This window comes from Centrocercus urophasianus, unplaced genomic scaffold (assembly GCF_019232065.1).
Source record: "Centrocercus urophasianus isolate 14NV4802_14NV808 unplaced genomic scaffold, USGS_Curo_1.0 seq_27, whole genome shotgun sequence".
NCBI lineage: Eukaryota > Metazoa > Chordata > Aves > Galliformes > Phasianidae > Centrocercus > Centrocercus urophasianus.
This window is the reverse complement of record NW_024884833.1, coordinates 8,905,630-8,933,294: the sequence shown is the minus strand read 5'-3', so window position 1 is coordinate 8,933,294 and position 27,665 is coordinate 8,905,630. Positions and strand designations below refer to the sequence as shown.

The window sequence follows — 27,665 nt, the reverse complement described above, 5'->3', positions numbered from 1 at the left end:
AAAAGAAAAGAAAAGAAAAGAAAAGAAAAGAAAAGAAAAGAAAAGAAAAGAAAAGAAAAGAAAAGAAAAGAAAAGAAAAGAAAAAGCTAATCAATTACAAAACATGACAATAAAATTGAATAAAGTCCTAATCGAAAGGAACCTAGAGGATGGACTAAGAATTCAGTTAAATCCTAGAGGATTTAAAATGCATAAAGGTCTCCACTTAATAATACTTTTCCTGGGTCGCAGCCAATTTAGTGTAAAATGTATAGTTTGAACTAATTAGAAATCATTTAGCTGGCAGCAAAAGCACAAACCAAGGCAATGGCTAGAGATTACAGGGCATGGGCTCTATAGGCACCATATAATTATCACAAATTTGTTGAGATGAACTGCTTCTTAGCTTCTTCAAGAACATTTCACAATAGTATTAAAACTGAAGTTGTTAAAAGATAAGAATATGGTTTCATTTACTACATTTGAGCAAATACAATTACAGTGGACATTGGTCACCATAAAACCTAGACATATGCATGGAACTGTTTGAACGCTAAGACTCTGAAATTAGAGTTGGGAGAATTTGCTTTTTAATAGTCTTCAAAATGTTGGTAGAGGCTAGGCAATCATTGGACTACTTTTCTCAATGAAATATGCATATGTTCAGATTTTTATAAGAATTTTATATCATCTAGGTAAAAACAATTTACAGAGTAATGACAAAACATTCAACAGCAATTCTATTTTCCTGAAGACATTTGCATTGGATCAGAGTGGTGTACTATATAGAAGAAGAAAGTGAAGCTACCCGGTTATTGTAAGCAATTCTAGTAATTTCACTGATCAAGGAAAAGTAAATTCATTCAGTCACAAAAAGGAACACAAGACAGTGCTCCGTACATTAATATATTGCTTTAACTATTCCAATTTTTATGTAATTTTCATCTGTGCAGAAGTACTTCACTATAAAAAAACTATTCTGATATTCAACTCCATTTTTTGTCTGAATTTCAATCTTTTTTCATTGTATTTTCCCACAAACACATGCATATTCTCCTCCCATGATTCATTCCAATCTTTTCCCTATACATTTCCAGTCTTGTACAAAAATATTGTTGTTGTTCTTTGAAGTGAAATATCAGAAATGTATAGACTAAAAAGCATTGCTCTCTACCTAGCTGGGAACAAAATCATAAACTGCATAAAAGGCTTTCTTTACTGCAAAAGGGAAAATAGTGAAACATGTGAGGTGAGCAATTAAATCTATCGCGCAGAAGGCATGTGGTGTGCGGAAGAGAAGCACGGCAATAGGAGGTCATAGCTAAGATGCTGCATGCACATTGGGATACAGGAAAAAAAAAGTTAAAGCCATGTTTTTATTGGCTTCCTTGTGGCTGAAAGTTAGAGAACAGTTGAAAAATATTGTACAGGTTGACAAAGAAACACAGTATGGAACCCCAGATTAAGCTCTCAGAAAGCACAGAGTAAGCATTCATACTGACAGTATGACAGTATAAGAAAACACTACATGCAGAAACACTAAGGAGAAGGTAGCATTCAGACTGGGGTAAAGGGGTTGCCCAGATGAGGCAGTATGCAACATATCACTAATAATTCAACACATATGGGTTTTTGAGATAGCATTCTACTTCTGTATACTGCAGTGATTCCTAAATCATCAGTGCTTTGTCCTGCTGATTCTCATCTGCAGTGCTGTGTTTGCTGCCTCACAGCCTTGTTAGACAAAGTCTGTCACATGCCCCATACCCTCTGTACACTGGCACCTGTGTTCTTGCCTTTTCGAGAGTTTTTCACAGAAGGGCAGGTATAATTTCTTTTGCTACTGACATTACTGTGTTGAAGCATCCGATAGGGAATGTGCTGAACAGCCATTCCTACACCTGACAGCACTTGCTTGCCTCAGTACTCATTATACCACTGGCTTTACGTTCATCTTTGTGTACAGTTTACAATATGATCAGATTCACAGTACAGTGCTATTTCTAAAAAGAATATCATGATGTATGGTAATATATGGGATGCATGATATGGTATTTTACATATTTTGACTGCTAGAAATGGTTGCTTTCTAACTGTCTTTTGGATCTCCAATAAAATGAATACACTCTGTCAAGTTTGCTTATGTAAAAAAAATACGTCTTCTGAAAAAAAGAGGAATTCTATGTTGCTTTAATATATTTGAAATATTCCCACTTTAAATAAATATATTATCACACTTCAGAAATATCACCAAAAAGCAAGAATAGAATAAATAGAATAAAGATCACAAAATGTTTTCCACTTCAAACCCACTCTTCTTTTAGAGTATCTGTTGCATCTTCAAATAGTTTTAGATGAATTGCTCAATTGTATAAATTTTAACTAGACATAGTTAAGAAGGCACACTGCATCTTCCTTATTAGACTGCTGCAATTTGCATTGAGTATAGTTGAGGAGAACTGCCAGAATCAATACGAGACCATCCAAAGTCCACTGTAGATACTGTGAGACAGTGGATAGGCACTTGAAAATCACAGGGTGGAAAATCTGGTGCTTAAATACAATAACTTCCAGAAAGCAGTCTTTATTTTCTGAATCTAAATCAAGAGTTATAACACAAACTCTGCCCTCTCTAAGTCTTCTTAAGCCAGTAAGTGCTAAAGCACACATTTAGTTAAATATAGCAACATAATCATGTATTTATGAGCATGTGGATTATTTAAACTGTTGGGTTGGGCAACATAAAGTCAGTAAAACCTGTATGTAGACCTGTAATTAATCTGTTTCTGATCTGTAAATTTCTTTCAGTAAATATGTACGTTTACAAATAAAGATTACTATTCCGGAGGTGAGAAAAAAAATGGAAAATTATACAAAGTTACAAAAATTGTACATTTTTTTCCAATGTTTCTGCCAAACTATACAGAAATTTTAGTAGCTAAATCTATTTCTAAAGAAGTGGTTAAAATCACAATCTGCAGTTAAAAAAAACTGTCTTCACTTAAACATCAGCCCAAGCTGGATTGTTTCAGCATTGTAATACTCTAATTTATTCCTCCACTTTTCTGTCCATTTTTGGTGAAGTAGATATGTTTCCTAACTGAGCTAAACTGTCAAATAAGTTTTAAATATTGCAATTCTCAGTTTTCCTCTTGTGTGTACAAAAAGGGGAAATAATAAATTAATTATTTATAAAAATAACAGAATAATTATTCTAAGTTTTTATACATGAACTGAAGTGAATACAGAACTGAAATATTAATTTATTCCAATTGTTACCTTTAAATAGGTAATGATGGTTAGAAATAGTGCCCTAAGTGTATCTGTGCAAAAAGCACACGCTACACATTTCTAATTCTTCACTAGATGGCAACATTGCTCTGCTGAAACACAGCTGCAAGCCTTCTATTCTTGCTGTGAACATCTGCCCTGCAAAATTTGACTGTCAGCTTCGTAGAGAGGATATTAAACTGTGGCTTAGAAAAAGAGATGAGGAAATATTATAGAGCACTATGGTTACACAAGCATCATTTCTGTTTTACTGTGTGGTGAGCCATGGCCTTGAAGTTACAGACAAAAGGGAACATCAACATAGCTGTTATTTATGTCACCTTAGGTATGGGTTTTAAATATGGGTCAGCTGACCCCTACAATAACCTTTCAAATAGCATCTAATGATGAAAGTATATTCTGTAAGCTGTCCATTAATATTTGATTTAGCACAGAAAACAAGAGCTGGAGATATAGAGAAGGAAGTTAAAGAATCAAAGAAAGAACAAAACAACAACAACAAAAACAAAGAAAACTCAACAGTTATCACTCTTGGGGAAGTGCTTTTGCAGCCGTCCACCACAAGGCACAGCACACTTCTTAAGAGATCAGTCTAATGCTGGTTTGTATATTGCATATGCCACGTATATTGGTATGGGCATCCATTAACAATGTAGGAACAGAAAATTAAATCACTTTCTTCTAAGAAAATGGAAAAGTTACTACGTAAAGAATAATTGTGTGGGACCAGCTTGCAATTATACCATCGAAGGAGTTGAGAATATTTCCACATGAAGATCTTTCAAGGCAGAACTCTGAATAAAAATGCTAAGCTCATGCTAGTATGCTATTGTGGCAGTGGAAAATATTTACTAACTCTACAGTATAGAAAGTTGTGGACTATATGTCCTGAGATGAGTGTATGAAGCCAACTAAATTAAGGCTTACATATGCAGTTTTTGCAGTTACTAAAGAGACTTTTCTTTTACATATATATTCTGAGTCAGCCTCTATAACAGTTGCATTTTTTACTAGCTAGTGTAAGGTTCAAGAAAGCTGTATGTAGTATAGGTTTTGGCAAAAGGGGCAGGTGATGGCTCCAGTTCCCACCACAGGGATATAATGGTGAGCTAAATGTCCATGTTAAGATACAGACAGGGTCATGCTAGGAATAGGAAAGACGAAGCTCGAGTCTATGTGCATTACTATTTAATGTCAGTTTTGGTACATATTTAAGCTCTTCAGGCCACTGGGTACTTTTAAATACCACTGATGTTGAGGAAATATTATGAAAATATAAATAAAAAATACTTTTTTTCCTGTAGTTACAGGAGCTCTGAATATATGACCTCTGTACTCTCTGACACCTTATCAGCTACATGAATACATACAGACATAGGGCACACTTCAATTTGAACACAAATGGACCCTTAACCCATCTGTTTTATCCGCAGTGCTCACTACTAATTTTTTTCTAACTTTAAGTAATCGTAGTCTGGTAATGTTAATGACAGCTAAGGCAGGGAAACCTTTGCATTAACTTCTGCAGACCAAGAACTGAGCCACATATTTTGTGAGAAGAACACGATGCTCAGTTCTGTAGCAGATAATGTTATGCACATATATTGAAACAAGACGGTCTTTAATTTGACCAACTCTAAAAATAAGCCTTTAATACCTGCTAATTTAAATTCACACTTGGGAGCAAATATTACCATTCCTCTGTGGGACTACCAGGGTCAGGAAACAGAGATCCATTTTCTCTTAAAGAGCTCCTGAGCAGAATCTGACCTATGCTGCTCTCTCTGTGAGGAGAAAGCTGTTCCATGTACAACAAAAATCCTTGCTTTTAACACACGAGCAGATTTGATGCTAGAGTTTGAGCTCCTCCCACAACAGGAGAAATTTCTGCCTTCTTCCAGACCAGCAGTTGGCCAGGGAGAAAAAGGACCATTCACTGTATGTTTATTAGGCCTGTATGGATATTTACCAGCATCAGAGTGATTTCTTAGTGTTTTGAGTTTCTGTTTTTATCAGGAAATGGAATACTGACTGGGACTGAGCATAATTCTACCTAATGGGAAACATCTTAGTTTTAGCAATTTTTTCTCCATCAAGGCTCTGGCAGTTACACGAAAAATTTGTTTTTGTATATGAAAGACTGCTTTTTCTTAGATTTAGCCTTCTCTTCTACACAAGACATTATCTTCTCCTGTGAACAAATAATGTACATTTATATCCTGGAATATTCAGGATTGAAGGAATATAATAGATCTACATACCTCTGATGGAACCCTATATAACTTTAACTAGTCAGCACCTCACTCTCTAACACCCATTTATTGGTACTGTATTTAGTAAGTAAGCATTCAAAGGAGGATGAGCTCTATTTTGCTTGCCATGCCATTCTGATTATGTGTTGAAATATCTCTTGAAAGTTTTGAACCTCAAAGTTGTTAAGAGCAATTTCCATTTATACTACTAAGTCTACTGAAAATCAAGGATCTTTTACATTTAAATGAATGCATATAATAGTTAAAAATCAAACTATGTCTGATAATTTTGATTATTTCGGGGAGAATTCTAAAATTAAAATGAAAAAAAAAAGAAAGTGTTATGTAAATCATATGGTAGAGTACCTGTTGTGGTTTAAGTCAGAAGGTGGCTGAGCACCACAGAGTTGTTCACTCACTCCCCTCTTCCCAGTGTGATGGGGGAGAGAATTGAAAAATGCCAAGGGGAAATAGTGGGTTGAGAAGAAATTATTCAGTAACACAGAGGAATGGAAAAGGATAATAATTACGACAAATATATATATATATATATATATATAAATACGGGAGAAGTGGTGCAGAAGTAATTGAACAACACCCTCTGCATGATGCCTAGCTAAGTTCTGAGCAGCAGAAGAGAGCCAGATGCACTCCCACCTCTTTCAGAACTCCTTCTACTTGATGTCATGTGGTATGGGATATCCCTTGACCAGTTTGAGTCGGCTGTCCTAATTCTGTTCCCTCCCTGCTGCTTGGGCCCTTTGCTAAGAATGGCCTTGGCTGTGTGCAACACTGCTTAGCAGTATCTATAAACTTCAGTGTGTTATCAGTGTTGTTTTTCTCCTCGAACTAAAACATAGCTTCATACCAGCCTCTATGAAGAAAACAATTCTATCCCCTCTGAAACTAAGTATCATAGAAAATATTATTTCTATAACAAAGTCAATTTGACAGAGAAATGAAGAATTGATATTTGATTTTTGAGAGAATCTTACTGCTGTACAGTGAGCAAAAAGCACATGCTGAGGTAATTTACACAGTTGCAGCAAGTTGTTTAGTCAGGTGCAGCAGGGACCCCTGCTAGAGCTTGTATTACAGGCATTTAACATTTTCATTAATAATCTGGAAGAGAGGGCTTACAGCATGTTAATTACATGAGTAGATAGTTCTAAATTGAGAGAAGTCACAAAACATTAATGGGGACTGAGATCTAATATAACAGGATTTAAAATGACAGAAAAATAAGAAAGAGAAAAAGCAATTCTGGCTTAGTCAGAGATTCAAGTGCAATCAGAGATGTCTTGATATCTGACCCATACATTAAGAATGTAAGTGAGAAACAAAGCAGTAACACTAATGGAGTAAAACATGAACTGAATATTGGTTAACATATGATGTAGAAGCTGCAAGGACTGTTTTGATTCTGGGCTGCCTGTGAAAAAGTGCAACTTGGAAAGCTTACAAAAACTTAAAGGAGCTCAAGGATGGAAAGATTTTTTTTGTAGAAAGTCTTTAGTAAGGAAAACAACTAATATGACCTAGATATTTAAAACAACTGATCTGTCCATCGCCAGGCAGGGTAGTATAAGAAATTTCTATCAGGTACCAGGACAATGCAGTACAGCTTTTACAGCTTTTCCAACTCCTACATTCTCCATGATGTCACCTACCAGTTAAGACCATAACTTCTACTTGACATGATTTGAGATTATTCCTAAGTCTCATTAGAGTGAGTAAGATACAATGTTACAGTGAAATTTAATCTCATTTTAATATGAAATCAATGCACCATTCTGCTCAGAGTTTTCCTGCTGTGACTGAAAGACTGGAATTATACAGGTGCTTCCACAACCCACTCTAGCGTCAAGAGATGTTTTCTGTTTGTTTTTAAACCTGGAAAAAATAATTCACCTCCATTAATCCTAGTACTTTATGGTACATTTCCTTCACTTTTTTTGGTTGTGTCAGTTCTCTGTTATACTACATTATCTCTCACTAATATCCTTACCTCTGTGTTGCAGGTACCTTAAGTGACATAAAAGCAGAACTTGGTAAAATCCTAGCTATAGAGGAGCCCAGTTTTCCCTTTTAAATGATTGAGAGGTAAATCCCAGCACCTCACTTCTGCTGTTGGCTCAGAGACAGACCCTTTGTCCTGTTTTACTCTTTATGCTCAGGGCTTTTCCCCCTTTCTGTGCTTAAGAAGTGGAACACTTTTGCTGATTTGGAAGATGAAAGGCTGGTAAATGTGGTCTGAGGTACAGAGTAGTCAGTTTTAGACCTAGGAAAGCAAAAATCTGTGTGCAAGTTTAAGAGCGAAGCATCGTTTCTATGTGATCCAGAAAGAAGCAAATGTTAAATGCTTCTCTGAACCTTCATAAGTCAGAAGATACCATTGACTTCAGTGGAATCCTTTGGTAACTACAGATGCAGTCCAAAGGCCATATTTTCTTTGTTGAGCTTACTTCTATAAACAAGTGTAAACACTAAATCATAGATTATCAGAATGGTTGTATTTCTGATATCATCTTGGGTATCTCTGGGAACACTGCCCTTAAGTGTTGAAATTGTTCCTCAGTTGGTTCCTTGTTCCGTTAACCACTGTTCCAGAACTGAGACTAGTACAAGTCCCTTTTGAGTACTATTCATATAACCAGAAGAGATAAAAAGGAAGGTGAAGAAAATGTTCCGCTAATCCTCTGTACTACTACTCTGTGGGTATAGGTCTTTATTGGACAGCCTAAACCAAACGTGACCTAGAACATGCCACAGGGATACAACATGGGCACAGTGATGTGTCAGATCTCCAGGGCTAACTGTAAGTCTGACTACATGTATACCTTTAAACATCTTAGCATACATTCATGAGGCAGTAAGGCCAGGTCAGAGCTCTATGGTGTGACATTAATTCTTCTGCTATGAGTGCTCTTGAACACCTTTTCATCTTTTTTCCTTCTTACAGAAGAATCACATGTAGTCTTTCAAACTGTATTATCTAACAGAAAGGTCTCTTTGCATCTTTTCAAAGAAGAAATGAAGGGACAGATGCTTCTCCAAAGCATTCAAGCAGAGAAGTGGAGACAGGCTCACAACTACCTTCACCCTGGCTGAGTTTGTGCACCTCATGAGATTAGACAGCTTGTTCATGTACATCCACACAGCAGAAGTAGGGAAATGGTTCTTTTTGATAATAAATTAGCTGATATGGGGATTCTGAGTATTGACTAGAATATGGCTGGCTATCTGAGGACATCATTTAAGCTTCCTAGTAATGATCTCATTTGAAGCAAGTGCCATACTACTAATTATCACTTGGTTCTGATTGATTCATCATCCACTTTGGTGCTCCCATTTCATAAATGGGAACATAAACTGCTTAGTTTAAGAAATGGAATAATATGCAGAGCTTATTTAAAACAGAACTGACTCTATACTGTGTCAATTACTGTCAGACTGATTTTCTTTCCTTTGGTCCCTGTATGTGTGCACACATGTATATGACTGTGAACAGTTAATTACTGTATGACTACATATAGAATGCTTATATAATATTTTAATAAAGACAATATTATAATCTAGTTTACATTTACACATCACAATTGAGAAATAATAATTTTCCTTACCTATTTCAGTCATGGATATCCCCGGAGCTAACTGCCCATTGTTGAAAGAGCTATAGGTAAACAAGTTTGGTACAGAGGTGAGGTCATAGATAGGTTCCTGCTTTATCTGTTTGATTCCAGTCATGTCTAAGCCAGACTGATCTGGAGAAGGCTGGGCAGAATCCACGTTGTAATAACCCTCAGACTTTGGCAGGTCGATGACGTGCCCATTTGAATAGGTGCTGCCCGTTTCGTTGTTCAGATTGCCCAAGCCGTTGCTGATGCTGTTGCTGTAAACCCTGGCGAGGGCTTCTGCCTCACCGCTCTGCTGCTGCCGCTGTTCCTGCAGTCGCTGCTGGTGCTTCTGCACTTCAGCATACAAGCTATCCCTCTGCTTTTTGGACATTCTTCCAAATTTCACAGCTGAAAAGCAAAGCACAGTGCAAGCCATTGTCATTTTTCTTTTGTCTCAATTCCCCTCAACACCACTGCTCCCCTGATATCTGCATCACTTTTGCTGTGGAAACTTATCTTTTTCTTTTGAAAGAGAGAGGATGCAGAACTTTATGTCATATTCATCTCACAAAGGAAAACTATCACCTGCTTGGATTTACAAGCTGACAGTGACTCTTACTTGACAGGAGGGCCGCAGTCAGGCAACTCGCTTTCTACTGTGAATGTTAAAAAGTCGATGCATCCTTTTTTTGTCTCTCTGTTCACTGAAAAACAACCCAGAGCTGTATGAAAAACACAGTCTATAGATTCATAGTCCTTGCATTTTACAAACTTTCCACAAACCTTTAAACTGTGTGTTAACAGGATTAGTACTCTGGATGAAAACAAGCCCTACAGCCCTATTATCACATTCTTTCAATGGGGTGTTATCTTCACACTTTTAAAAAAATCTTGCAGGTTAGATTTAGAACCTAGAGGAAAATAGCAGACTGGAAGGTAAACAGCACAAATGAATGTCATCTTTTTCACAGAGAAAAGTCTCAGGGATTTACACAATCAATTTACATAATCTCCATGCACAAAATCCATGCATTCCTTCTAATGAGAAGGGCAAGAAAACAAGAGAGCAAACCACTGTCCCCAGGAATATGGCTCACTACACTGAGATTGAAATTTTCAGAAATGACAGTCTGATTGCTGTGGAACTACAAGGAGTAAATCCATAGCCTACATATACAGTGGTCACAGATGATTATCTGTTCTTTTTTTTTTTTCTCTCTCTCTTTAAATTCTGGGTTTCTACTGGCCTAGATCTTGAGATCTCAGAGAAGAGGTAGCTATTAAGCTATTAATCATGCTTTAAGACAAATGAGATCTGTCAATTAGGATACATTCAGCAGAACTTATCAGAGAACAGATAGGAGGACATTTCTCTGGAAATACTTATTTTATGTATTATGAGGACTATTTTCCAATGCTATTTCCCATCCACTTGTAATGGAGATCCGTTCAGAATCATCACACTTATTAGTGGCTTGGTTCCCATTTTAGTTGCATTTCAGTTATAGTTCTCCAGAAGATTCTGGGCTTACAAATTCTCATTAAAAAAAAAAAAAAAAAATTTATTTATTTACGTAAGAGCCAAAAATACCCAAACAATAACAACAAAACAGAGAAAACAGGAAAAAAACTCTATTAGAAGGAAATGGCATAAAGTTGAGAAGATGGTAGCCTTTCAATTTATTTGTGTTTCTTTACTTCGAGATTTGTTTTTCTTGTTACCAGCTTCAGCTCACTTACAGCCCTCCATACAGTTTGTGAGTACATACACTGGCTGCTCTGCAACCAGTCCACAGTGCATTGCAAGCTGTTATGGACAATATGTAATGACTGGATTTTGAGAAATACAACTGCGTGTTTCCTTCAAACGTAGGGTCTCAGTAATAAAAACAAACACCCACAGTTTACTCTCATTATATATTCATTAATTGGATTCTCCAGCTGCTGTCAATTAGCATCCTGCCTCTGCATGATAAAAATGAATCTGTTACATGGCTGAGAGGTAAAATTCACATTCAATTTTTCTGTTAAAAAAAATCCATGCAAGCTATTTTAAACTTGCAAGAGCTCTCCATATCATTAAGTATAAACACTCTCACATCAACAATCAAAGAAGAAAGTGATGTTGACAGAAGAACCTCTCTTTGTATGCAGCAGACCCTGCATTATAGGTTGGGAAGACAATGCTGTGAGTTAAATACCTCTGTGATATCTCAAATACTTGCAAGGTATTACTTTTATTGGGAAAGTACATGCTGTTAAATTACCAAAATTTTACTACAGTGCTTTCTGGGAAGAAGCAACAGCTAAGGTGTCAAAGCATACTTTGTAGGAGGCCCGAAAGAACTCCATGAATTAAAGGTGAGACAGCAGGGCCCCTCTCCGTCTGCTGAGACAGGTAAGCAAATTGTTTCAGTGATACATGAAACACAGTGAGGTAGGAAAAGAACTACTACAGACGTAAAGCAAGCTTATACACTCTGAACTATCTTATGTAATAAGTCTTTAAGTAACTTCATTAATGCCTGTTAATTCCAAAGAACAAGTTTTATGAACAAATGCTGCCAGGTGATCAAAACTAATATAGCTTTGCTGAAGCAAATGTAACCTGCCTTCAAAGACAGAATATTCTCTTATACTCCCTGACCATTTCAAATATGACTGTGAGCTGGACAGCCATTGCATTGGCAATGAAATGTTTCTCCTGTGATCCAGACATGGACAGGAGGCAATGCACCAGTGAAAAGCTTTTTTTCACAAGGCAAAATGCTTAGTCAAGCACTCTGAATAGAATCACAGAATCATAGAATCATAGAATCACCAAGGTTGGAAAAGACCTAAAAGATCATCCAGTCCAACCGTTCACGTATTCCCAATAGCTCCCACTAAACCATGTCCCTCAACACAACATCCAGCCTTTCCTTGAACACCCCCAGGGTCGGTGACTCCACCACCTCCCTGGGCAGTCCATTCCAGTGCCTGACCACCCTTTCTGAAAAGTAATACTTCCTAATGTCCAGCCTGAATCTCCCCTGCCGTAGCTTGAAACCATTCCCTCTGGTCCTATCACTAATGACACGAGAGAAGAGGCCGACCCCCAGCTCACCACAACCTCCCTTCAGGAAGTTGTAGAGAGCAATGAGGTCTCCCCTAAGCCTCCTCTTCTCCAGGCTGAACATTCCCAGCTCCTTCAGCCTCTCCTCATATGGCCTGTGTTCCAGACCCCTCACCAGCTTTGTTGCCCTCCTCTGAACACGTTCCAGGGCCTCAATATCTTTCTTGCAGTGAGGGGCCCAAAACTGGACACAGTACTCGAGGTGCGGCCTCACCAGTGCTGAATACAGGGGAACAATCACCTCTCTGCTCCTGCTTGCAACACTGTTTCTGATGCAAGCCAGGATGCCATTGGCCTTCTTGGCCACCTGGGCACACTGTCGGCTCATGTTCAGCCGAGCATCAATCAATGAAATATCAATAAAATAAACAGGTGAAAAACCTTAACATTATCAAGGTGTACCTTTCTTTTTAAACCGCCTATTCACTCTCACAGACCTTTAGAGATTTCAAGGAGAGGGATGCTTCCTCACGTCAGTATTTAATGCTGCTATATAAAAAGTTATATAAACTGGAATATTAATCCTCCTCTCCAGAGATAACTTTCGTGATTTTGATCAGAACAATGCACTTCTTTTCCAACTCTTTCACTTTGAATCTAATATTGCTTTCCATTTTGCTATCTTCCCACCCTCTTCATGAAAATAGTCTCCATTGTTAACTGAAGATCTGTGTCTCACAGTGTGTACATTACAAAGCAAGGAGCTTCTCCTCTCTTTTTCTAGAAATCTACAGGGAGTTTAAGTAAGGCAGCAGAGAAGAAGAGTTTCAAAGGATTTAGGCATGAAGTAGGAATCTGACTCTTACCATCTCTAGACATTCCCAGGGCAAGACATTTCTGCAGTCGGCAGTGTTGGCAACGATTTCTGTTGGTTCTGTCAATTAAACAGTTTCTCTGCCTTGGGCAGGAGTAGGAGGCATTGTTCTGCTGACTCCTCCGAAAGAATCCCTAGGGGCAACGAGGAAGAGAGACAGAGTATTACCATGTGAGTATATGCGCACGCACACACGCACACATACACACAGACACAGAGCCCTGCAAGCTCTCATGTAGCATAATGTTATTTTTGCTAGGGCTTTGCAGATGCACTAGCCTTGCACACTGAAATTAAAGAGCATTTACTCCTCACAAGGAGGATTTGTAATTGTACAGTAAAGAATATAATACTACTTTGTTAAAGGACAAACAATATAGAGTTACAGAATGTATTCCTATTGTGCAATAACTACCATGGATCATCTAATTCTTGCCACTCGCTGATGAAAAGCTTGTCAGCATTGGTAAACAGATAACATTAAAGTACTTACTCTGACTATTTTCCATCTTTATTGAAAGAAACTTCTAACATTCAGCACTGGCTATACATAGCATTAGAAACTGAAGTCTGCTGTTTAATTGAATCTGACAAACGTTGATCTGATCTGGAAAGACCGTACACTTTGGGAGTGAAAAGTAATTCAAATTCAAACATTACAAAAGCACTAGGATTTAATGGCTGTATCAGGTAAATCTGACACACAAAGGAGAAAGCAGCACCATTAGACACTACCATGAGAAAGTAAAGATATTTTCCATATCAATGGAATATAGCATTAACCATTTAATCTATTAAAAACAGCTAGATACTTTATATCCTAGAGGGTTTTTCTGCCCTGTTGCTGGCCTTTTTGGCTAAATATCAGAGGGTGAGAACTCATTCTTAATGACTTATGAGCTCTTAAGTGCTACAAACAGCACCGAGAGGTACTGTTACTGTAGAAATGACATGAAATGGCAGAAATGAAAACAAAAATGTAACTAGGGAGGAAGCATTTTATAATACTATTTTCTTTCCTGTAAAACAAAGCACAAGAAGATCAGTGAGTTGAGAGAGAGGGAGAGAAAGAGAAACAAAGAAAGGAAGTTAATTGGCAATCTTAGCAGCTTTAGAAGAAAGTAATTGCATGGCTGTGTGGTGGGAGAGATGAATGATGGCACAGCCCTGCAAGAAGATATGAAGGGAAAGCATACAGTAGTCACTGGGAGAAGTGACACCAAAGTGCTTGTGCCTTTCCGTGTTCGTCTGTAAACAGTGCTCAGTGGAGTCAGAAAGGAAGATATGACTGTGCACATCGGGCAAAACCATTGTTATCTTCATTCAGGCTGACAGAATATACTAATAAGGGATGGGATTTACAACTCTTGTGGGTTTTGGGGGAAAACGAGTGGGAAAACAACAGGGTGATGTTGTCATAGGACTCGATTTTCATGCTACAGGTAGTGCCTGTAGTCCCACTTCAGTCCCTGAGAACCGAATTAGGGTGGCACGAGATGTCAGTAACAGTGGGCAGTAGGCATGATGTTCCACTGAGGAGACAGCAGCATAGTTCCTGAGACTGATGAGTCCAAAGAAGCTTACTTCATCTGGCCCATGCTGGCTTTATCAGTGATTACACTATACAGTGGCTGTTAAATTAAGGTTATGATTTGCATGGATATCCTTAGGGAAACTCTCAGGAAAAATTCATTGTGGACTTACCCGATCCTAGCTGACCAGACCTTCTTTTAGCTGTGGAGATGAGCTTAATGTTATTGCTAGATGGATGACAATTGCAGATATTTTTTATCAACTTGTTGAATCTTACAGCCAATTTTGTTTTAGACATGAGGAACATTTTCTGCTTTAGATTTTAGCAGTTCTTATGTGATGTGGATTTGAGAGAAGAAATGAATTAAGTTACGCTAAAATAACCCACACAACCATCTAGCATCAACTGTGTGTTATCATGTAGTACTGTTTTTATTACGGCTGATCTCTTCTCACAATAATTTATTTGTGTATTTTTCCCACGGAGTTCGATCTCTTCCTACAAGAATTTGTTTTTTCCCATCACTGCCCCTCTTAGGGAAAAATCAAGGGTTACATAATGAAGTTAATCTACAGCAGGTACTTTATTTCTCTAAAGAGATTTTTGTACTCTGTTCTTTCAGCAAAGATCTAAATGCTTTCTTACAGAGAAATCTTTACATAATATTAGTTATATTTAGTGGAAATAATATCTTTTTAGGGAAGCAATACACAATTCATTCCTGAGGAGTTAAAGGACATAAAGACAAGTTTGCCAGTGTTCCCAGCATTGACAACAGTCTTTCTGCATCTTAAACTTTATCCATCACTTTATCCATCACTGACAATTTGAGAAGGGAATGGCCTCTCAAACTGTCCTCAGATCCTTGCTGTGCTGTGGATAACAAGAAGCCTCTCAAAAGAAGGAGTCACAGAAACAATGGGGTGGAGACCTGTCTTTGAGTTTCACTCTTTCCCTGGTGACTGATGGCAGAGCCACCACTTTCTTTAGTTGACCTGCTCAGCCTATGCAGATGTGCAGCATGAAACAGCTGTAGCATTTACAATGCCCATTAAGTGCTTATGATATGCATTTGCAGTGGCAGAACTAATGCAGACACATGGAATGAAAGGATTTCCTGTCCCTTGGAGTCTGTAGTATTGCCACCGGCAGTGCAATTCTCCGACGCCATTTCCTGAAATGCTGAGGCCCTCTGGTGCCTGCTTTAATGCGTGCAGTCTTGTGGAAGACCTTCTGGCCTTCTTCCTCTTAATTAGTTCAGATTTCTAATGGGCTCAGACAAAGGGAGCTAGAAATGACCAGTTATTAGTATATGGGCTGAACAAATATTTATTATTTAACTGCTGGGCAAAGAGGAGCAGCATTGCATTGCCTGAGACAGTACTTAAGTGAAGAAAGAGCCCTTGAAGAAGGAGATGCCCTCCATTGGACCTGATGTGAAAGCTGACATCTTTTTTCACAAGAAGCAAAACAGCATTAGGCTAACTGATGTGATGCTGCAAAACTGGCACAAAATCCATAGATTTAAAACTGCTGTTAAGTGGAAGAAAAGCTCTTTATCTCAATAAGTGGTCCCCACATAGAGCTAAGAATATTGTCTTGAGGCACACACAAGGGCTAGCATTAAGCCTGATCACATCTACAGGAGACCATATCCCTCAGTGCTTTGTGGAGGCTGGATACAGAATCAAGATTTTCCTTTTCTGCTCAAAATGTTTTTCTCCTGTCACTTTTGTGCCAACATTAAAGTATTAAATCTATTAGTACAATCCCATTTCTTGTAATTGTTGTAAGAAGATGCTTATTTCCAGTCCAGTCTCACAATAAGACAGTGTGACAGGGTAAGCTTTTCATTTAATATCATTAAAATTTCTGAAAGAAATCAGATCTTTGAGAATATATTGCTTCTTAACACAGTGACATTAAATACATTGTTTTGTGAATGAGTTTATGGATGAGTTTATTAATGTTTTTTTTTAGTTGTTCTGTAGTAAGATTTTTCAGTTGTTCTGAAATACCATAAAGCATTAAGCAGGTAGAGATTTTCCATTTCACTCTACAATTATCTGTGCACTTTTGAAAGTACTGGCTTGTGAGTTTTTATGTAGAAGAAACCACAGATGCTGCCCTTCATCTTTACAACTTCATTGTTACAGTCAAAGCTGGAATGCCAACATGTGTAGTGTAAAATTCTGGTATTCCATAAGGAATGGTATAACCCTTTAGATAACAAAAAGCACAGAGTCTTTCTAACATTATAAATGAAAACCTTTCTTGTGTTTGCTTGGTGTCTGATTAGAGTTATTTAAGCCAATGTCTGGGATAATATGCTAATATGCTTTTTTTTTCTTTTTTTTTTTTTTTTTTTCCCCTAGCCTCCTGTTCCAAGCAATTCCACTATGCTGAGCCCATAAGGAAGAAAGCAAAGGATCCTTTTACACTATCCATAATGTCATCATGTAAGGTATTTTTTTTCTTTTGGAGATCACAATTTGGCCTGCAGAGAATACAAAGGGTATAAAATAGGACTAAACTGACACCTGTAAGCTTTTAAGATGTTGAACTAAGATATCACATCAACTTCTAATGCTGCTGAGGCTGTATAGGAAACAAGGTAAAAAACTCAGTTCTCAAGCTTATTTAACATGTGTGACTTCAAGTTGCCTGCCTCTTTATCAGCACTTATACTGCATCAGATGTGATTAATTCATGTTTCAAAAGAGGAAGTAATTCTAAAGGCTATTTGATGAAAAGAAGAGCAACCAGTAAAATTAGGCATGAAATGCATGTATATAAGCAGCAGTCTTTATGGCCTTTGGCGTTACTTGTTTGAAAGAGTGTAAGAGTGTATTATTACGTACGCAGATGCCTGAGGCTAATGCAGATGCTGATGACTATGCTGTATTAAAATCCCATACCTTGCAGCCTTCACATGTGATGACTCCATAATGTATTCCAGAGGACTTATCACCACAGATTTTGCATGGTATCACTTCAATTTGTGCTGAAAAATAAGACAAATATTTTGAGTATATAATTCTATTTCATTTATTTCTTTCTTCACGCACAATCTTTTCCCCCTCCCCTGAAAATATAAAACTGCTTTTTATTGTACTGTGTGTTTCTGAATGCTTTGATTTGGCAGATTTTAATTGCTTCACATTATGTATCCACTATTCCCTACAAAACTCTTCAACAGTTCAAACTATCTCATGATTTTTGATAGTTTTTATTCATACTCTTTTTTGTATTTTTTTTTTTTTTTTTACTTGTTAATTTCATCATCATTGTTGCTAATGACAAGCATTATAGATCTAAATAATTATCTGGATTTTTCTTGCTTATGCTTTTACAATATTCATTACTTTACTCTTCATTTTGCTGAGGTGGTTTTATGTGGAATGTTTTGATGCATTTTTCAGACCTGTAGACACGATGAAGTTTTTATATCGTTCAGATTATGGGTTAAAAACGTAGGTAAAACCCACAGACTGAGATTAAGTACACAGTAACTGTGTGATGGGAGAGACAGGTGCTATCTGAAAATGTTGGTGTACGAATGTGTTTCAGATCCTTTTATAAACCAAATAATTAGGAAATTGCTATTTTTTAATACATATTTTCTTTTACTTTTATTTAAGAAAATAGCTATTTTCTTCCTTCAGTTACTTAGAATATTGTGAGCTTCCGTTGTCTAAAGTGTAAGAGCACACACCCTGTATGGTGGGACTTTGCCTGATTCTAGTAAGAAGCACTGAAGAGAAAAAAAACTCTATTTTCTTTCCAGTAATTTGTTCTCCTCAATTCTTTCATGACTTGGAGCTATCATGCTTGCTTACTATTACTGGTAGATGTTGTTTGTGGTTTAACACCAGTAAGCAGCCAAACATCACAGAGCTTCTTGCTCACTAGTCGGATAAAGGAGAGAATAAAAAGAAAGAAAGCAAGAAAACTCATGGGTTGTGATAAAGGTAAAGCAAAAATGTAAAGCAAAATCTGCATGTGCAAGCAAAGAAAAATAATTCATTCACTACCTCCCACTGGTAGGCAGATGTTATCCACTTCCAGAAAGCGTTTCTTCATTATATGTAATGGTTGCTTGGGAATGTAAACAAAAAAACTCCTAACATCTACCCCTACTACTTCTTTTCCTCCAGCATTTATTGCTAAGTACAATGTCATATGTATGGCATGGACACTTTGCTAGGTTGGAGTCAGCTGTAATGGTCATGTTCCCTCCCACTTTCTTGCAGACGCCTATCCATATTAGCTGGTAGGGCATCATGAGAAGTAGAGATTTCTTTTGCTCAGTGCAAGCAGGTTTCAGCAACAAACAAAACATTGGTGTGTTATCAACATTATTTTCATCACTAGTTGAAAACTTGCATCACATCAGTTGCTATCAAGAAAATTGACTCAATCCCAACTAAAACCAAAACAATATGTTCCATAGTCAGGATTGCAGTATCCACAGTTCACTGCAACATTAGTTACTCATCAAATACTTGAGCAGCTCTGCTGAGATCTTGCATGCTAAGGGGGATTCCTATGGGGGTAGTCTTGTCCTCTTGAGGACAAGAGTTGCTAATCCTTAGTCCATCGGTTGAGTATGTTCAACTCCAAAATAGATTGTTAGTCAGGGAAACAAGATAATAATTCAGATATTGATCCTAAAACAAGCATCCTGTTTCAAATCTGTTGGCACACAAAAAGTCTACAAATGCTGGAGAAAACTTATTTATAAACGACAGCACTAAATAAGATACGCTAAACATAGTTGTGTTGTGGATGTTATAACGGTACAATCTGGATTTTGTCCATACTATTCATTACTCCTTTCAGGAGACCAGTTTTCTAGGAGTTCCTTCCTACCACCTTGAAGTCAAACAACCAAATTTCAGAACAATCCTACAGAGTCATCACATTCTCCACTGAAAGGTACACCGCATTCCCCATTCCATAGAAATTACCTAGAGTAGGTAAACACTAAAGGTGAACATTAATAGGTCTCTTCTGTATAGGTCAGTAATTATTCCCCTGTAACACCATACCCCAAAGGAAGGAGGAATGAGGGTCGTTTATGGATGATCTAAGAAACTTCAGTTTCCCACTGTAAGCTCACTTTCCTGAGATACTTTCTCTAATCAGCCATGTTTCTAGGAAAAATAAATATTAGCTTAGACAATCAAACCAGTTTTGTCAACTGCCCAGAAGTCAGGATGGATAATATGAATTTTACTGTAGGAAAACAAAATTTGTTGTTCATGTATTTTGGGTGGAGATAACCCAGGCAAAAATCTTGACCGCCCTTGAGCTTAAGAAAGTTCATATTTAGAAATGCAATTTTCTGTGTCATCCACAGTTTTTGGATTAGTGTCTATATCCTGTTTTGTTTTTGCAGACCGAGAGAGGTAGATTTACTTCTTTCTTAAGAAGCTAATATGCACAAGCCATCCAAGCATAACATGTAAAAACAAAGGAAACTCTGCATAGAATATAGCCTCAGCTTCTTGGTAATTTTGCCAAGCTGATCTCATTCAAAATTTTCTGTTCCTTATCCCCACTGCAGTAATTAGAACATTTCAACATGCATCCCCAGGTACTGCTTTTTCAGAGGACAGTTGAAGCCACTGCTCACAGGTCTCTGCTTGAGAGTCATATGGAGGTTGCATGGCTAGGCTCTGGGATCTGGCACTGCTGAAAAGTTCAAAGACATTTGTCAATGTCAGAAGCAGAGACTATTGTGACAAGACGAGGAGATCTTCAGGAAAAGTAATGACAAGGGAAGAAAAAAATAAAAACAGTTTGAAGGTACTTTTAATGTGACTTGCATGTACTGTTTGTAAGTGATAGGAACAGAGACAGAAGTATTGATTCTGTGACACACACTGCATTTAGCAAAGTGCTCGTTACTGCGAGCAATCAATAATTCCATACGTGACTTGCAATTACAAGCACTACACTAGAGATAAATATTTCTAGATCAGGTCACTAAATATGATGGCTCTGTATTTCAATTAATATGAAATAAATACTTCAGGCTTGTGATTCATCAATTAATTCAAACTCTTATTCAAAATTAACCATTCTATAAATTAGTAAGTACAGGATCTCTAGAAAATTGCTACCAAAGCTCCATAGAAATCTCACAGAAAATGCAGTATCTTCAGTACAGAGAAAGCATTTGAGGAAGTTTGGAAAAGTAGACTGCTGTTGTCTGCTAGGCATTTCTTTTTGTTCATAAGACAGCAGAACAATTTAAAGGTTTGTAACAGAAAACTAGAGTGATTAGTTGTACAGGGTGGATGAAAAAGAAGACACTGTATTCCCCAAAACATCTTGAATTACTGTAATTAACACCCACTGTACCAGGTTTCTTTTGCAGATTTAATGATTGTCAGGGACTACTACATATTTTCACATTGTATCTTTGTTCAGACAACTATGAATCTGCTTTGTTTTTCTTCTTTCCTTCTCTTCTCAGGCCAACAGTTTGGGAAACTGAATATCGTTCTCATATATAGATGCGATAAGGTGGGTAGCTCACTTCTGAATTCCTCGTAAGAATAAAATACATTGCTTCAGTACTGACTCCTGAATACTGAAGTAAAAAGGAAACTAACTAATAGTGAAGCTGCCATAATGATTACTGTCAGCAGCATATGGAAACAACTTACTTTCTTCCAAAAATGAGGAAGTATAACAGCAAAACTACTTATCTGTGCTATTGAAGTCTTTCCACTTGCCTTCTTACCCTCTACTTTAATAATTTGTGTAAGAATAACAGCTTCTGCCTTTTTCAAGCAATAACACGGGTTCTCAAGTGTCCATTTGTTCAATTTTTCAGCAAGCACATTCAGTTTTCATCCTGTCTGGAGATGTATCACTCAATAAAAGGCTGCAAAACCACCATCACCCAAACCATTAATAACGTTTGGATACATGCTACATCGTGATTGCTTCTTATCACCAATTCTAACTTTGCTCATCAGTACCACATGATCGTCCTTCCTCTCTGTGGTATTCATCTCCTACTTTATACTTAGGGTTTAAGTTCACTGAGTCTGGGAACTTCCTGTAAGTTTATATGATATCCTACAAATTGGAAAGCCAGAGTGAAAATTATTCAATTCTACATGACAAGTATTAATAATCCACACACACTGTGTTTACACCTGAAACATAATTCATTCTCACAGGACAACAGGAAGAGCAGAATCCTATTAAGGAAGTAAATACAAAGTCTCATACATTTAAAAATGAACCCTTTAAATATGAAACATTTGCTATTCTGTCATACGTTGTCCCAAGAGAAAAAGGATTAAAGATTTTTTTCTTCATTATGAGCAAAAATTCACTCACTAACACAAAATTCATTTTTTTAAAAGTAGGGCAATAACCAAGTTTCAAGAACTGTTATTTTGGTGAAATTGGGAATAAATCAAGAAGTTACACAATTATTTGCTGAATTCCTCATGAAACAAAATAAAAACTCCACAGGGCAACTAATAGGTCTACAGTATAATTATGTGGACTACCGTTTACATGTACAGGTGGTCAGACAAGAAAAAAAACAAAGCTTGGATCTCAGTTAAATATATAAGGAACTTCATTCAGCAGAAACAGGATTATAATCTGTCAGACTTGTAGCTTTTGTTTCAAGGAATAAAAAAAAAAAAAAAAAAAAAAAAAAGAACAAAAAAAGCAAGAACCTGGGCTTTTAATACTTAGTTCCTGATCAAAAAAGCATGCTAACATGTATTGAGAGCAAACTTTGAAGAAGAAATCCTCTCCATAATTTGTTGATTCAGGAGGAATCACATGTGGAAATCTCAAAGCTAATCAGAGCACCGGTGGTTAAAAAAAATTGGCTCCTTCACAGTCTAAGATTTCTCAAAAATCTCAAAGGGAGTTCTTTGAAAAATAAGGACAAACTGACTTAGAGGTCTTTTATATTTTTATCCCTGATGATTCAAATCGAATACATTAATTGTTCTTTTCTAGTTGCTAGTTCTCCCTCTTTTTCCATCCTGGCATCTATGACAAGTTTTTTTCCTTCCGTATTACCACCAATAGAAACTTTCACTGCATGGAAATTTTGCCAAGTAGAACTTGGTATTTTTGCCACCAAAATTAGCTATTCTGTGGCTACAGCAAGACTTTAGGTGCAGCTGAGGATACTGGTTACATTTTCCAGCCTCTGCTGTACTTCATGCAGTGAGAGCTACATCATTAACAACATTTAAGTAAGCTTATTGATACTAGCTAATGTTAATTATCTCTGTAGTTTCGTGTTTGCTGTCAACCATACCACAAATGACCCATTAGAGCAGACATGATGGAATTCACTCTGCTTCGTAAAATCAAAGCGTTTAATACACAGTGAGATATACAAGTCTGGACCCTGGGCTTGATGCCATCTATGAATACTGCTGGGTCCATCCAGCCCAGTGCATTACTGCAAGGTTGATGATTTTCAAATCTGCCAGTCCTACTGTTCATACATGGAACATGGAGATACCCCAAAAGCAGCAACTCTTATGTAGCTGTACGTCTCATGGAGTACACATGGTAGAATTGGTCTGTACATGGTTTGTAAGATCTTATCAAGAATTTCAAGAAAAGTAGTAGTCCTGGCTGTTGGATATTAAGAAAACTGATAGATCATCACTCAAAATAGCAGAGTGATAGATTACTGCTAAAAAAATTGTTTTTCCCATAAATCCTCACACTTGTCATGTTTGATTTCTTTCATGGTCTCACAGTCTCAGATGAAGATTATTTAGCTTATAATCAGTGTGACAGGGAAGGTTTCTTTGTGACACATTTTCTTTTCTTCTTCTTCTCATATGATGTACCAGGAAGATAAAAAACCACTCCAAATCCCCAAACAAAAAATCCCCACCTCACTAAAAAGAAAAGCACAGACTTGCACTTCAGTTCATTTTGCAAATCAACTCAGGCCTTTAATGCATGCCTATTCTAAAGAGTACTAGAAAAAAAAGACTTAAAGAAAAAAAAATTTTTTTTTCAACGAATAAAACTAAAATGCAGTTAGAACGTGTATCCCTATTGCATGACTTAAATTTTCTTTTAGACAGAAAAGTCAGGATAATACCTTAGAAGACATCATTACAATGTATATAGACAAATGTTTTGAAGTTTGAAAATGACTTGCCGTATATCGACCTTTTTGCAGGATTCATGTGTGGTAGAAAAATATTTATAACCAAACTATGGATCTATATTTCAGATGACATTTTGTATCTGTTTCTACCATGATCATAATAGTGTTTACAGACCATTGTCTAATGCTTTGAAATAGGCAGATGAAATAATATGAGTTCACAAGATTACGGCTGCTTTAGAGCTAAAGGCAATATCCAGACTGCTTGTCTGATCTTTTTGTATCTTTTTTTTGCTACATACCAATTTTGAAACAAACCTGGAAAAAATTGTCTCTGCTTATTGTCTTTAATTGAGAAGATGAAATTACAAGGAAAATAAAAAACATACAGTAAGACATTTTCTTATTAACAACAGATTAAAAAAAAACACCTTGCTTTTGTTCAAATGTCCTTTATTTTCTTTCCTAAGCGCAACTACAATGGATCTAGCAATATTATTTAAAAATTTATGAATAGTAATTGTTTGTTATATTGTGATGGTTTGAGTGTATTGAGGAGATTTTAGCCAGATGTATTATCTATTAGACCAAAAGATGTTTTCTTTGAAAAAAAAAAAAAAAGATTTTGGGCCTCTAGCTTTTTATCTCACCTGAAATAGGAGCAAAAAACTTCGGGCTCAAGGCAGGTTAAGAATAATTGCTAAAAGCAGAATTTCATTATGCTAATCAACTAGAAAAGCTGCAAGATGTGCAATGCTGGATGATTCTCTGAGGAACGAAGATGGTTGTGAGCAAGAGAACCATAAGGGTTTTAAGAGTACAGACACAATGTAGAATTGATATACATGTAATATGGATTATCAGTTATTTGTAGCTTTTTTGTTTTTGTGTTTGTTTTGTGCAGAATTTATGATTTTAAGACAGAGTGGTTGGAGCATGTGGGAAGCTGTCTGGTTCTCAAGCTGAGAGGCAGCAGAAGGTAAGTAGAACCCCCTGTATACTGCGCAAGGCAGTGATGGAAAGCAACGACCAGGTACAGCCTAGTACCCAAATTCAAAAATATGAAAATTAACTCCTCTGCTGCAGTCTACAGCTCAAAGTCTGACCTCTGAGTAGCTGTGCTCAGCGAGGTCACAAAGGCTCAAAGGACTGGTAAACTTTGACAACTCACCTTGTGCTCTGTAAATCTGATGGACATTTCTATATTAATCTATGAACTCTTTTCCCAGTAACTCATTTGCATGGAAATTACATGCGTAACTTCAAAGGATGATGTTACAGTGAAACAAGTTACTATGCAACAAAAAGCAAATTGCCAGCCAACAGTTTGGACTTCTTAGGTGAGTTCAAATCAGAGATATTTAATTAAATACTCAGAACCCTAGCCTAGGCCCTCTGGAGAGCTCAGAAACTTGCCTTATTTTCAGGGAAAGATTTAAGTGTATAATAAATGCAGACTTATTACTGTACAGTTTCTACTTCCCTCAAAGACTCAAGCAATGGTTCTGCTGATACTGCACACTTTCCCTAAAGAGATTATTATGGTAATCCCAAATATTATACTACCCAAGCTATCTTCAATTTGAGCTCATCAGATCCAATGTTCTGCAAATAATCTCTAGCAGCTTTAGACAGTGTTTATATAAGCTAGTCAGGATGGTTATTTGAGCAGTGATGACCATGATTTTCTATGCAATTCTCTAAAGAACAAATATGCACTTATTCAAAAAATAGCAGCTTAAACAGACAATACGTTGAATGCGCAGTTCTTTTCAGAAGCACACGTAACTTTGACAACTTATTTGTCATAATTAGTGGGTGTTTCCCTTACATGCTTTACGATATTGCAGCAGTTTAGCAGAAACAATTCTTTTCTTCCCTTACTTATGTTTACTTTTTCAGACATTAATCCACTTTTTTTTTTTTCTTTTCACTTGAATAAATGGATCAATGGACTTTGCAAGTGAAAGCCCAGGTGGCGTAAGAAATATTGATGGTCTATTTCATCCATTGAGAGTGGGTTGAAATTTTAGTGTAGTATTCAACACCTCATTTTTTACACGTGTTACATATACAAAGATCAGCAGTATGCAGGTATGAAGCCATGAGGCATAGAGGTGCTGCAGAGAACAGGCTCAGAAAGGTTTGTGTTTTAAGGATGTGAGATCACACAACCTTATCCTTCTCACATGACCACATGGTGATGAAGAGAAAGGAGGACTACTGTACAGTGCAGGCTGCAGAAACAACTGGCCCTCAGCATTTTCAGTATTCCTGACTCAAGTGCCACTAACCACTGACTGAAGCCAGCCTCAGTATAACAGGAGGCTTCAAGTATAATCTTATTTAACTCCTCCTCTACTACTGCTTATCTTCTGAACTGCTTCCCAAGCACTTGTGCTGATAAGGGGAGAAAAACGTGCAGCAACACCATGGCTGGAGATCTAAAATAAACAACAACATCCTATGGGATGGGAAATAGAAGTGCAATATTATAGTGAAGTGCATATGACTAAGAATTTAAGAAGGTTGTTCACTCTGTGGATGCACACAGATCAGAGCTTCTGGACCTACAAAGCATGTAGTTTCAGAGAAATTGCCACCTGGGTCAGAACTGTCTTCTATCATCCCACTTCTTGAATATTCTGTTTCTAATATTTTACCACATGCAAAATTTTCTTACAAATTCTGGGATGCTCAGAGAACTTAGAGAATTTTTCCTTTGTAAGCACGTAAAATAACAGAACAGAATCAAGTAGTGACTACATCATTATTTCTGGAAATTTTTAAGTTCAATGCTACCAGAAATATATTAAAAATATGATAGAAACAGAAAAATCTCTATACGACACTTAGAACATAGAAAAGTATTTTACCTTTCACAGCAGCTCATCACTTATACAACTGAGTATTCCTTCATTTTTTGAACATTCAGTAGTATTGGATGTTCAAACATATGCTGACTTTCACTGAGGTCTCAGGTATGGTCTACTTTTTCTAAACAAAATAATGGAAAAGTTAACAAGGGAGGCTGAGATTTAAAGAATTTCAAAGCTAAAACGCACGTAGGTAACTACTGCCATGTTAAGTTTCACAGGAAAAAAAGCCATGTTTAAAATGTCAACCTTAGTAGGGATAAAAAAGCACCTGAAAGCCCAGAAATAACTGCATACATAGAAAGTTCCATACTGTCTACATTCGGAACGGATCTTTAAAAAATAAATACATGTATTTATATATAAACCATTGTTAGAGCTACCTATAATAATACCTCCAAAGACACTGTACCCAAGCGTGGCATTTTACTTTACAACATAAAGAAGTGTTACTTAAAATGACTTACAAGCATTTTTAAAGTATGCTCAGTAGTTATTAATATACTTGGAAAATTTTAATTTCAACATTTTCCCCTCCTTCTATGTGTAATGAAGCTAGTGAGAAGACATACAAAAATGTTCACATCCAAGAATGATGCAAAATGAGAATATACATCATATTGTAAGTATTGTGCTGTGGAAACCAAACATAGAATAAAATATTACTTATGCTTTATCAATTAGCCTGATACATTATTTGATTAACATAGCTGATGGCCTATACCACATTATTGTAACTAACTAAATACCCCTCTATATTTCTTTGGGTATGCATGATGGCAAAATCATTTAAATATGTAACTGACTATTCATTTCCCCAAATATACAATCTCCAGTATGAATTATTATAGTTGTATCATTTATTGTAGGAAGTAAATGTCACAGTAATTAAATTTCTTTATATTTAGTCTTTGGTGCTTTCCTTTATCAAATCCTGAAAATTAAGCACAGCACATAAGGTAGTCCAGCAATAAGATGCAAAGAAGTATATAATTAATCATGACACAGTATGGACCACAAACCAAGGTGTGAGAATAGCAAATCAGAATGAAGGGAAGCA

At 36.8% G+C, this 27,665-nt stretch overlaps 1 protein-coding gene across 1 annotated transcript in view; it reads right to left on the bottom strand.

Annotated features, from left to right (window-relative positions):
• RORB (RAR related orphan receptor B) overlaps nucleotides 1-18,685 on the bottom strand; it is a 36,930-nt gene extending 18,245 nt beyond the window's left edge. Inside the window, exons 1-4 of the mRNA XM_042826737.1 lie at nucleotides 18,637-18,685; nucleotides 17,521-17,606; nucleotides 13,061-13,202; nucleotides 9,146-9,547 (exon numbers count right to left, since the gene is read on the bottom strand). Coding sequence (XP_042682671.1) covers nucleotides 9,146-9,547; nucleotides 13,061-13,202; nucleotides 17,521-17,606; nucleotides 18,637-18,685 — 679 coding nt within the window. The remainder of the gene's footprint in view (nucleotides 1-9,145; nucleotides 9,548-13,060; nucleotides 13,203-17,520; nucleotides 17,607-18,636) is intronic.
• Nucleotides 18,686-27,665: the final 8,980 nt, after the last annotated feature.